The sequence below is a fragment of the Eulemur rufifrons genome, chromosome 2, assembly GCF_041146395.1.
Source record: "Eulemur rufifrons isolate Redbay chromosome 2, OSU_ERuf_1, whole genome shotgun sequence".
Taxonomy (NCBI): Eukaryota; Metazoa; Chordata; class Mammalia; order Primates; family Lemuridae; genus Eulemur; species Eulemur rufifrons.
In genome coordinates, this window is record NC_090984.1 from 77,642,089 (window position 1) to 77,654,993 (window position 12,905).

Below are 12,905 nucleotides of genomic sequence, written 5' to 3' on the forward strand. Positions count from 1 at the left end.
CCATGACAGGGCAATCATCCTCCCCACTTCCCTGGTTCCCAGACCAGCAAGCTTAGTACAGAAGCAGATAGCATTCATTAGAGTTTCTCAACAAGTTAACCCTACAGGGGTGTCTTTCTTCCCTTAACCCATTACATTCCCCACTGGTTTTCAGCGAGATATCAAATCCTTGATAGTTATTACAGTTCATCTTCACAAATGTGGTGATAATGGGTACGCAACACCATTAATTTCACACCTTGTATGTGCCTTTGTACATAGTTTGTTAAACAATTAAGTATGCATGGACCAATCAGTATTATTAATAAAAGTAACAGTAATGGTCCGGCTATAGCTGACAACAAGGTGGTGAGCCATGGGGACCAGGTGAACAAGTTTTGATACCAGTTATTTTCAGCATTAATTTGTTCTTCTCTTTCCCGTATTCTATTTCTTACTTGGGAAAGACTATTCTGAATAATTCCAGAATGATTGGCATAGAAGCAGCAAGTTTCTCCCAGGGCTACACATAATCCACCTTGTTTCAGGAATAATAAATCTAACCCTCTTCTGTTTTGCAAGACTATTTCGGCCAGTGAATCAACTGATTGTTCTAAATAACTAATGGATTTTTCCAAGTCACTTAAATCTAAATCTACCTGGTGACTCAGGATTTTAAAATTTTGATTTTCAGTTATTAAGGCCGCAGTACTTACAGTAGCCGAACCTGCAATGCCTAGTCCAATTAATAACGGTACCAAAACTGGAATGGCTCGTTTTAGCCGCCAAGGGATGGAAGCTTGAAGATGTTCTCGTCCGCCTTCTCCTGAATAAAAGTAGACTTGAGGCACGATATGAGATAGAATACACAAATCCTGCTTTTGTATAATTATCGAGGGTCTGACACAAGGGGTGATACCTGTAGTACACGCAAACCATGTGCCATTTGGGGCCACCAAGAGTGTTTTAGGTTCGGGATCTGTCAAATTATTCAATTGAATAGTAATATTACATGACGCCATATAGGGAGACTGGGATAAAGTGAACCCCACAGGGTAAATACAAGTTCCTTGTCCCTGTAGGTCTTCTAAAGTCAGCTTGGGCCTTTGACCCCATTTACATAAATGTTGCTTATATATTTCTTCAGCAGTCAAGTTTCTTATATTATTTTCATTTTGACCTAAGGGTCGGATGGCTCCAATCCCTACATAATAAGGAGGTTCTGGATTAAGGCAGAGCCAACAATCTCGAGTTATATTAGGCTTTGTTTGGTTAACAAACTTATACACTGAACTTAACAAATTTAACACAGGCTTTCGGCGTGGCTCTGGCAACAAGTCCTTTTCTGGTGTTGTGGGCTCTAGGATTGCTTGTGCCGGTAATTCAGGTCCTAAATAAGTCTCACGGTTTGGGCCTATAGGATTAAATTGACGAACAGGGGTAAATCTCTGAATAGTGAATGAGACTTCTGGCCCCTTCTTTCCCCCTCTTCCGTACAGGTGAAATTCCCAGGTCTTCCCTGTGGCCCAAGTCTGATCCTGGCCCCGTTTAATACTTATAGTTACGGGGTTACAGGTATTTGAAGAAACACACTTAAAAGCTTCTTTTGTCAATATAATATCAGGGTCATTGTTTATCCAACTAGCTATAGTTTCACAGCCCCACTTTATACAGTATTGTCCATTTGCATGACAATGCGAGGGGCCTGTAGTAGGGCAACCATAATACCTAATGCGTTGCATGTTTCCTTCTATGTTAATATTGCCACATCCATAGGCCCCGAACCTCCCTTCAGGTAATAACCCCATCACAGGCTCAGTGTTACCTAAAAGTTGACATAAATCAAAATATAGCAAGGGAGAAAAGACCGTAACATTTTGAGTTATCACTGTCCCATCGACTGTGCGCGTGAGCACCCAAGTGTAATTTAAAGGCTGGTGGGGGCTCGTCGCCACCATCCCCATCAAGATGCTCCAGAGGAATGTCTTAAAAGTCTTATCTTTAGTGGATCTTCGGTGGGCCGAGCCGTCCATCGTTCTTCTTGGACTGGAGTCGCCTTTTTGATCTGGGTATGGTGAATCCAGTGGCGTTTTCCTGCCACCTTTACAGCCGTAGGGGTGGTGAGAATCACCGGTAAAGGTCCAGTCCACCTTGGTTCTAAAGTAGCGGGCTGGAGTTTTTTTATCCAAACAAGGTCACCGGGCTGTACCTGAAGAGAAACTTTATCAGAAGGAGAATTAGCAAGACTAGAGTGTGCAGCCCTGACTAAGTTGTGGATCTTCCGAGTGCTCAGCTGTAAGGCTTGCAGGGATTTAAGAAGAGTGTGGTCACTTAATTCAGCTAGTTTTTCTTCTCCCACTTTAGGAACCAGTGGGGGTGGACGGCCAAACATTATTTCATATGGTGTTATACCTCTGACATATGGAGTACACCTAGTTCTTAATAGTGCAAAAGGAAGGAGGCTCACCCAGTCTTCGCCCGTCTCCGCTCTTAGCTTACATAATATTTCCTTTAATGTTCTATTCATCCTTTCTACCTGACCTGAACTTTGCGGTCTATAAATACAATGTAACTTCCATTTAATTTGTAATGCCTGAGCTAATAATTGAGTAGTTTTGGCAATGAATGCCGGGCCATTGTCGGACCCCAAGGCTAAAGGAAGGCCGAATCTAGGTACAATTTCCATTACTAACTTCTTTACTACTACCTGTGCTGTTTCTGATTTCGTAGGAAATGCTTCTATCCATCCTGAGAAAGTGTCCACGAATACCAACAGGTAGCGGTATCCATACTTGCCTGGCTTGATTTCCGTGAAGTCAGTTTCCCACTGCTCCCCAGGGGCTTGTCCTCGCAACCTGACCCCGGGGTGGGGGTTCAGTCTTTTACCTGGATTAACTTGCGCACATGTCAGGCATCCGGCAGTTATCTGTTGGGTCATCTGATGCAAGTTAGGTATATAATAGTCTCGTTGAAGAAGTTCTGCCTCCTTCGTGCTTCCTAGGTGCGTACTTTGATGTATTTGTTCAATTAACCGGCGACCCAGGTGCTGTGGGACTAAGATCCTGCCACTTGGAAGGACTTTCCAACCTCCCGGATCGGTGGTTGCTCTTAGAGTCCTTCCCAGTTCCAATTCTCCCTCTGAATAAACCGGCGAGGGCGGCAAGAGTCGCTCAGGCAGAACAGGCAAAATATGGAGAGGCCCCACTGGTTTTCGGGCAGCTTCCTTAGCAGTGACATCAGCAAACATGTTTCCCTTCGCTGTAGGGGTACTCTCATTCTGATGCCCCCGACAATGAATAATGGCCACTTTCTTTGGCAGCCAAATAGCTTCTAGGAGAGCTAGGATCTCAGATTTATTCTTTATTTCCTTTCCGCCTGAAGTTAAAAGGCCCCGCTCTTGGTAAAGTGCCCCATGAACATGTGCCGTAGCAAAAGCATATCTACTGTCAGTATAAATGTTAATTACTTTATTCTTTCCCCATCTAAGAGCTTGGGTTAAGGCAATAAGTTCAGCTTTTTGGGCTGATGTTCCTGGGTTAAGAGCTTGTGCCCAGATAACCCGGTCCTTGGTGACTACTGCTGCCCCTGCATACCTTGTTCCTTCATTCACATAGCTGCTCCCATCCGTGTATAACTCTTCTTCAGGGTCCGGCCAAGGTTGATCTGTAAGATCAGGTCGCAAACTTGTCAAAGATTCTAATATTTCACAGCAGTCATGCAGAGGTTCTGACAATTCTGTATCCGGAAGCAGAGTAGCAGGGTTAAGGGAAGCAGTTTTCAAAAACCGAATCCTGGGCGGATCCAATAGTAACACTTGATATTGAGTTATCCGAGCATTTGAAAGCCACTTATCAGGTGGACTCTTCAACAAAGTTTCTATTGAGTGTGGGGCAATTACACATAAATCCTGTCCCAAAGTTAGCTTCAAGGCCTCCTTTACTAAAACGGCAGTTGCCGCAACGGCACGCACACATCCTGGCCAACCTGAAGCCACCGGGTCTAGTTTCTTTGACAAATAGGCTACTGGCCTATTCCAAGGCCCCAATTCCTGCGTCAACACTCCCTTCGCTATTCCCCGTGCTTCAGCCACATATAACTTGAAAGGCTTAGTCACATCAGGCAAAGTCAGTGCTGGGGCATTCACAAGTGCCCGTTTTAAACTTTCAAAAGCTTTGGTCTCAGTTTCAGTCCACACTAAGGTTTCTCCCTTTCCTCCAGTGCTAGCATACAATGGCTTTGCTATTTCAGCAAACTTGGGAATCCAAAGTCTACAATATCCCACTGCCCCCAAGAATTCCCGCACCTGTTTCTTTGTTTGGGGTTGTGGAATTTTTAAAATAGCTTGGATTCTGTCAGTGGAGAGAGTTCTCTTTCCCTCTTTTAGTTTATAACCCAAGTATGTAGCTACTGGAGTACATAATTGAGCCTTCCTGGCAGGAACTCTGTAACCTAACTGGGCCAATTCAAGCAATAAATCTTCAGTTGCCTTTTTACATGTTACTTGGTCTTGTGCGGCCAAGAGGAGATCATCCACATATTGCAAAAGAGTCACCTGTGGATGATTTTGTCGGAACTGGACCAAATCCTGGCTTAGTGCCTCATCAAACAGGGTAGGGGAATTCTTAAATCCTTGTGGCAATCGAGTCCAAGTCAACTGTCCCGAATATTCCCCCTCTGGATCAATCCATTCAAAGGCAAAAATAGGCTGACTTACCGCTGCCAATGGGAGTGAAAAGAAGGCATCCTTTAGATCCAGCACAGTGTAAACTTGATGATTTGGAGGTAACATACTCAAGAGAGTATATGGGTTAGGCACCGTGGGATGGATAGTCTCAGTCCTTTTGTTCACTTCCCGCAGGTCCTGTACTGGTCGATAATCATTCGTTCCCGGCTTTTGAACTGGGAGCAAAGGGGTGTTCCAGGCAGATTGACAAGGCACCAAAATTCCTGCCTGTCTGAGTCTTGCTATGTGAATGGCAATTCCCTTCCTTGCTTTCAAGCTAATGGGGTATTGCCGCACGCGTATCGGCGTGGCAGTGCTGGTCAATTGCACGATAATGGGAGGGCGGTGAGAAGCCAGACCGGGTGGATTGGTTTCTGCCCAAACACCAGGTATTTTATACTGAAGCTCCTGCAAGTATTTACTCAACTTAACCCTTTTAGGGACCTCCTCGGTTAGCAAATATTCTTCTGATAGGGGGCAGGTGAGAAGCATAGCAGAGGGGCCTTGGCCAAACGAAAGTTCAGTCACGTCCCCCTGGAAGGTTATAGTGGCCCTCAATTTCTGTAGTAGATCTCTGCCCAGAAGAGGGTATGGGCATTCAGGTATGACTAGAAAAGAGTGAGTAATCGTCCCTTTTCCTAAATTCGTTATCCGCGTCTTAGTCCACGGATACGATTTAGTCTTTCCTGTAGCTCCCTGTATGGAGACTCTTTCCTCCGATACAGGTCCCATTGCCTTCTGTAAAACAGAATGCGTGGCTCCAGTATCTACCAGAAAATTTACTGGGGTGCCCCCTACATTCAACGTGACCCTGGGCTCCTGGGGGCTCATCAAAATGGAGCCCGGGCCCCGTCACTCAGTCTCTTCCACCAAAACTGGAGTTGGTTGGCCTCCCTTCTTTTGGTAAAGGAGCGGACAATCTCTCTTCCAATGTCCATTTTCTTTACAATAGGCACATTGGTTTGGTGCTAGATCACTGCGACCCTTCTTGGGGTATCTCCCCTTCTTGGTTTTGTTCATTTCTGTACACGGACTCTGAGAATTCCCCATAGCAGTTACCAGGATCTTGGCCATCCTTTTAGACTGCACAACATTAGGGTCTTCTCGATTGTTATAAATTTTCTGGGCAATTTCCACCAGTTCAGACAGCAATTTCCCTTCAAACCCTTCTAGTCTTTGCAACTTTCTCCTAATATCAGGGGCCGACTGTGTGGCAAAGGCAATATTAATAGCCCGCCTATTTTCAGGTGCCTCAGGATCGATAGGGGTATAAAGGCGATAAGCCTCAAAGAGGCGTTCTAAGAATGCCGCCGGAGCCTCATTTTGTCCCTGCACTGTTTCGCTTACCTTAGACAAATTAGTCGGCTTCTTGGCGGCGGCCCGTATACCCCTAAGCAGAGTCTGGCGATACTGATCAAGAGCCCCCTTACCTTCATTTTCATTTGGATCCCAGTCAGGACGCAGGGAGGGGAATACACGCTCTATTCGGACAGGGTCAGTTGTTGGCTGCCCGTCTGGGCCAGGAATTGCCCTAGCAGCCTCCCTCCGAATTCTCTCTCGTTCCTCAGATGTAAAAAGCACCTGCAAAAGCTGTTGACAATCATCCCAGGTGGGCTGATGAGTAAAAAAGATTGTTTCCAAAAGAGATATTAATCCCTGAGGTTTCTCAGAAAAAGAGGGGTTTTGATTCTTCCAATTATACAAGTCGCTGGTGGAAAAAGGAACATATACCATAAAAGGAGGATGATCGGTCCCGGGACTCATGGGTGCCTGTCGTAAAGGAAGAATAGGGGCCTCAGATATGGGACCACCAGGCGTTGGTTGGTATTGGGAACCGCTACGAGTGTGCGGGGGACTAGCTGGATCAAGGGGGCTCTGAGACCCTGTCTCGGAGTGCTCCGACCCTCGAGAGTGAGCTGTAACATAAGGAGGGGGCTCTTCCAAAAAGGGGTCCCCCTCTTGTCCCGACAATACTGGATATAGCTTGCGCCCCGCTTGTCCCTCCCTCTGCCCTCCTACCATCTTTGACACCATGACAGCCTTTGGCAGAGAAGCCGCCTTTTTACAATGACGCAACCACCGAGGATTATCTGCCAATATATCATTCCAGATTTGAATATAAGGAATTTGATCAGGGTGACCTGGGTTTCCATAAACCACCGTCTGCACTCGGGCGGCTAGGGATCTTTGATAGCTACCCTCCGGCGGCCATCCAACCCCGAAAGTTGGCCATTCTCGTTCACAAAACTTCTGTAAGTCAAGAGAGTTAACAGTAAAGCCATAAGGCCGTGCCCTCTGTTGGAAATCTGTGAAATTCTTTATAAAACACTCAAGAGGAGAGCAGTTAATACAGTCTGCTGGTCGTGAGGCCGTCTGCCCCATCTTTCTCAATCTGTGTAAAGAAACACACAGCAAAATTATATTTGTACGTATAATTCAAGCTCAAATTGTTGTTGCATACACTTCAGAGGGGGAGGTGGCAGTTTGCAACCACACAAGGCCCACCAAGAACCAGCAAAGAAGTGTGAAGGCAGCCTTCTTTAGAGGTCCCCAGGATTGAGGGGTCACGGTGGACAAGCCAATACCAAGCAGTAGCGCCAACAGGGAAGGGAGCCCCCAAACAATCTGTAACCAGGAGATTGTAAATCCAGAGACTGAGAGGGCCGTAGAAAAAGGAGAAGCTGTTGGGCTGCTCCACTCAGCAGCAACTCAGCTCAGCAGACTCACTCACGAACCTCATTCACCAATAGTCACACTTAGAGACACTCACACAGTAGGCATTTAATTTCAATCACACACCTGACCTAAGAGTCCGGACCCATTTCTTGGTCTTTTTCTCATAAATTGGCCAATATCACTCAAGAGAAATCCACAAAGGCACAAACAGACAATACTAGACCGGTCCTGTTCTAACCATCTAAAACTCAGACAAATAGAAGCAGAATTTTCACCGGGCAGCCCCGGACTTATCCCCTTGGGGTGCCTCCCGCCCGTTGGAAAATGCTTTCCGCCCAGCGGCCCTGGACTTATCCCCTCTTGGGGTGCCTCCCGCTGGTTGGAAAACGCCTTCCGCCCAGCGGCCCCGGACTTATCCCCTCTTGGGGTGCCTCCCGCTGGTTGGAAAACGCTTTCCGCCCAGCGGTCCCGGACTTATCCCCTCTTGGGGTGCCTCCCGCTGGTTGGAAAACAAAAGACAAACACAGAAGCAACAAACAACAGATTTTAGCCGGCTACCGCCGCCGGCTACCGCTTGGATTCCTCGTCAAACGGATCTACTTGGTTTCGCTTTCTCAGAGAATAGATAGAGGCTTTGTCTGAGTCTGTCCCATGCTCACAAAGGAAACGGGGAAGGGAGTTTCTCTCAGGTGTCCGCCTGGCTGCGTCCCTCGCGGGAACTTAGGCGCGTCTTGGCTAAGGTGTACCCGTATAAAGCCCGGGCCCGGTCACTCCTTTTTCGGGGAGTGAATCACCGTTATGCCGTACGACGTCGCCACAGAAACGCAGGTTAGGACCCACTCAGATTCCGTAGCCGCAGCCGTGGAACCTCATACAGTCACGCTTCACTCACTCAATCAGACAGACAGACTTTACCTCTCTCTCAGCTGCAGCTTGTTACAATAGGAAGGTTGCCCAAGCGCACATTCAAAATAACAAACAAATATACCATATAATAGACAAACACCACATATATAGAGCAAAACCAGAAACAGAAACAGAAAACCTGGCTCACAAGCGACGTCTCGCCTTTAGAGCCTCAAACCAGGGGAGTCAGCTGCGTCCAGCCTCCCTCAGGTAATCAAAAGGGCCCACAGAACAGAACAAAACAACTCACCGGTGCAAACAAACGGAAGACTCCTACAGCAAATTTGCAAGAATTTTAGAGGGTCTGAGCCTTCCCGGAGCTGAGATCGTATTCCCAGGAGCTCCCTCCGGTGAAGGACCCAAACAGCGCTTCCACACTCTAGTCCCTTCGAATCTCGCTGGGGCCTCCAAATGTTATAATGTGGAAGCGCGCAAGCAGATCACAAGAGAATTTAATGCCAGTTTAGGAGTCTTTATTAGCCGGCCGGCGACCACCTCTGTCCACCAAACAATAACAGAGAGTGGCCCCGACTTGAAGTTGTACAGGGATTTTATACCCTTTTTGAGGAGGGCTACGTGCCTATACACATGTACAAGAAGAACAAAGAGAACAAAAACAGGACAATCATTAACAATTTAAGGTTATACCGCCCGGAGGTCTGGTGATTTCATAGACCCCTTGGCGCCATAAAACAGGGTGCAATCACTGACGTAAAAGGTCATCTATTCTACTGACCAAGCATACCACATTTATCTTGATTATCTTTTAGGCCTATGTTGAACCCATGACAGGGCAATCATCCTCCCCACTTCCCTGGTTCCCAGACCAGCAAGCTTAGTACAGAAGCAGATAGCATTCATTAGAGTTTCTCAACAAGTTAACCCTACAGGGGTGTCTTTCTTCCCTTAACCCATTACACCTCAATATGCCAATTAAGGAATAATGATAATGAACCATCTATGATAGTTTATTTAAAGAACCACTGCTATTTTTGTGTTGGACAGATGATATTAAAGAACTTTTTTTTTTTTTTAAGGTTGTAAGAGAACTAGTCAAATATACAAATCACTTTAGAATCTTGGCTCTTACTGCTACACCAGGTAGTGATATGAAGGTAAGTAAAATGTTTTTCCATTTATTATTAATAACATTTAAGAAAATAAGAACTTTTATGTGGGGCCAGATCAGTTTTCCACTCTATTATTTATCTAGTTTGACATTAGGATAACAACATTTCCTACAATCTGCCTTGCTTTTCTTCTGTGGTTGCAAGAGATTCTTTAAATTAGTAGTTTTCAGAATTTAGTGTGCCTTAGAATCACCTAAGCTGTTTGTTAAAGGTACTGAATTTTTTTTAAATCGTAAAAGTGTTTTTTAAAATTGTTACTATTTTCAGTTTTTTAAGTTTTAATTTGAAATTACTTCAGACTTCCAGAAAATTTGCAAAAATTGAAATTTTCATACGATTCTCATTTAACTTCCCCTAATGTTAACATATGTAATCAAAATAAACTTATGAAAACCAGAAAATTAACAATGATATACTAGTAATTAATCTGCAGATTTTATCTGAATTTTGCCGGTTTTCCCATAGAAAAGTTTGTCCTTTTCTGCTCCAAGGTCCAGTCTAGGATCTCACATTGCATTTAGTTGTCATGTCTCCTTAGTCCCTTCCAATCTGTGACAGTTTCTGAGTCTTTTCTTGTCTTCTGTCACCTTGATTTTTTTGAAGAGTAGTTGCCAGTTATTTTGTAGAATATCCCTCAATTTGGATTCGTCTGATATTTTCTCATGACGGATTGAGGTTATGCATTTTTGCCAAGAATACCCAGAAGTGATGCCGTACCTTTCTCAGTGCATCCTATCAGGGAATACATGATGTCGATTTATTCCTGTTGCTGTTAATCTTGACTTGCTTAAGATGATGCTTTCTTGGTTTCTCCATTGTAAAATTTTTCTCTTTGTAATTGGTAAGTATCTTATGGGGGAGATACTTTGAGATTATGTAAATAACCCTGTGTTAGCATCCAGTGGTGGTTCCTACTTGCAACTGTTTTTTGTGTGGTGTTTGCCTAATGATTGTTTCTTCTTTCCCTCCTTTCTTTTACATTTGTTAACTTAAGTTCTTCTGTTATGAAGATGTATTTCCTTTCCCCCATTTATTAATTCAATTCTTTATATCCGTATGGACTAATAGATATTTATTTTTTTCTATGGGCTATAATCCAATACGATTATGTCAAGTTTTGTTCATATTGTTCCAGCTTTGGTCATTGGTAGCTCCTTCAAGCTGGCTTTTGTGCCCTTTAGACATGCACTTTTTTTTTTTAAGCACTTCCTAACTTTCTGGCATGACAAGATGCTTAACACTCATTTAGTTGGAATCTACCATTTCTCCAGCGGGCTCTGGTTTTCTTTATTGGAGAATGGTAAAAATGCAGATTCTGAGCCCTATTCCATAACTTTCTGATTTTAGTATCTCTGAATGGTCTTCTATAGTGGATAGGGATTCAACTGGATACTTTCTGAGATAGCTTTTAACTCTGCCAAGCTGTAAGACTTTTTTCCTCTACCCATTTGCCATGATGAATTTAGAAATTTCTATCCTATCTCTGGTTTTTCTTTAATCTTGTTTAAACATGATAAGTTATTTTTTAGTCAGCTTCAATGTTATCCCTTCAGAAAGGTCCACTCTAAGCTATAAAGTCAGCTTTCCCGATCTTGCTATTTTCTTCTTATTTATCATGATCTGTCATTCTTTTGTTTATTCATTTATTTATTGTCTTTCCACCCCACTAAAATATCAGCTACATGAATGCAGGAATTATGTCTATTTTGGTCATAGCTCTATCATTAACTGAGTGTCTGGCATGTGTGAGTTACTCAAATATTTGTTGAATGAACTATTAAAAATATTAAACTCTTACTTTTGTAAAATGATCATAAATATACTCTAGATTTTACATGTATATAGGCCCCTGGTAAATATAGTGTACTATATTAAGCACTGTGCCAGGTGTTGGGAATACAAAGGTGACTAAGATAGGATTCTTGCTCTAGAGTGTTTTTTTTCCCTGAAACTAAGCCCATATGCCTTCCTAGTTTTAAAAAAGCTGTTAATTTTTAGATAGTCTCAGGATCCCCTTTTTTTGGTCTCTTTTAATTGTTAGTCACACTATCAGTCCTATAGTTAGAGGTACAATAGTTGTTTATACCAACAGATTATATTTTTTTGTTCCAGTTTCCTAATTTTACAATGAAGCCTTTATAAGCTTTTGGTGAATGAAATTTAGCCCCAGAAATATATTCACATCATATGTGTTGATTTAATGGAAAATATTCTACTAATTTATTAATAATTGATTTAGTATAGGCCCTCTAAGCACTCAATCTCTTAACAATCCAATTTGTAAAGTATTCTTTTTTTTTTTTTTTTTTTTTGAGGGAGAGTCCCGCTCTGTCACCCTAGCTAGAGTGTCGTGGCGTCAGCCTAGCTCACAGCAACCTCAAACTCCTGGGCTCAAGCAGTCCTTCTGCCTCAGCCTCCCAAGTAGCTGGGACTACAGGCATGCACCACCATGCCCAGCTAATTTTTTCTATATATTTTTAGTTGTCCAGCTAATTTCTTTCTATTTCTTTTTTTTTTTTCGTAGAGACGGGGGTCTCGCTGTTGCTCAGGCTGGTCTCGAACTCCTGAGCTCAAACGATCCTCCTGCCTCTGCCTCCCAGAGTGCTAGGATTACAGGCGTGAGCCACCATTCCCAGCCTGTAAAGTATTCTTAATAGACATTTGTGTCCTTTAATAGTAATGACTTCTCCTTTTTCATACAAAAAATCAGTGTAAAAAAGTATTTGCCAGAGAATCAGGATCTCTAGATTCTAGTTCTGGCTCTGAAATGGACTGTTAGATAATGTTTTGGGGATTTAGTTTGCTAATCTAAAACTTTGTTTTGTCTGAATCTTTATAAAGATGCCATTTGGAAAGTACCAAAATACACTTGAGGAACTTGTTAAACATTTACTAATATTTGTATCTCTTAGATGCTTACCATGAAGCAGCTGTTTTGGGAAAAGGTGTTTCAGAAACATTTTCTCCATATTGTGCTACTTCTGATGTACTTTCTTTATGGGCTTGTCTTTTTTCTTTTCTTTCCTTTTCTTTTTTTTTTTTTTTTTTTGTTTTTTTGGTTTTTTTTTGAGACAGCGTCTCACTCTGTTGCCTGGACTACAGTGCTGTGGCGTCAGCCTAACTCACAGCAACCTCAAACTCCTGGGCTCAAGCAATCCTCTTGCCTCAGCCTCCGAAGTAGCTGGGACTACAGGCATGTGCCACCATGCCCGGCTAATTTTTTCTATATATATTTTTATCTGTCCAGATAATTTCTTTCTATTTTTTTTAGTAGAGATGAGGTCTCGCTCTTGCTCAGGCTGGTCTCGAACTCCTGAGCTCAAACAATCTGCCCGCCTTAGCCTCCCAGAGTGCTAGGATTATGGGCGTGAGCCACCACGCCCGTCCTCTTTATTCTTTTTTAGATATTTAATGTTATGAATTTCTAGTGCTACTTTCAAAATTTTATTGTTATTTCTGTTAGTGACAAACTAAAAAGGTTTAACATGTAA

The 12,905-nt window shown here is 43.3% G+C and overlaps 1 protein-coding gene across 1 annotated transcript in view; it reads left to right on the forward strand.

Moving 5' to 3' along the window:
• Positions 1-12,905, forward strand: part of FANCM (FA complementation group M) — a 35,066-nt gene that overhangs the window by 6,781 nt on the left and 15,380 nt on the right. Inside the window, exon 3 of the mRNA XM_069464595.1 lies at positions 9,322-9,399. Within this exon, the coding sequence (XP_069320696.1) occupies positions 9,322-9,399 (78 nt within the window). The remainder of the gene's footprint in view (positions 1-9,321; positions 9,400-12,905) is intronic.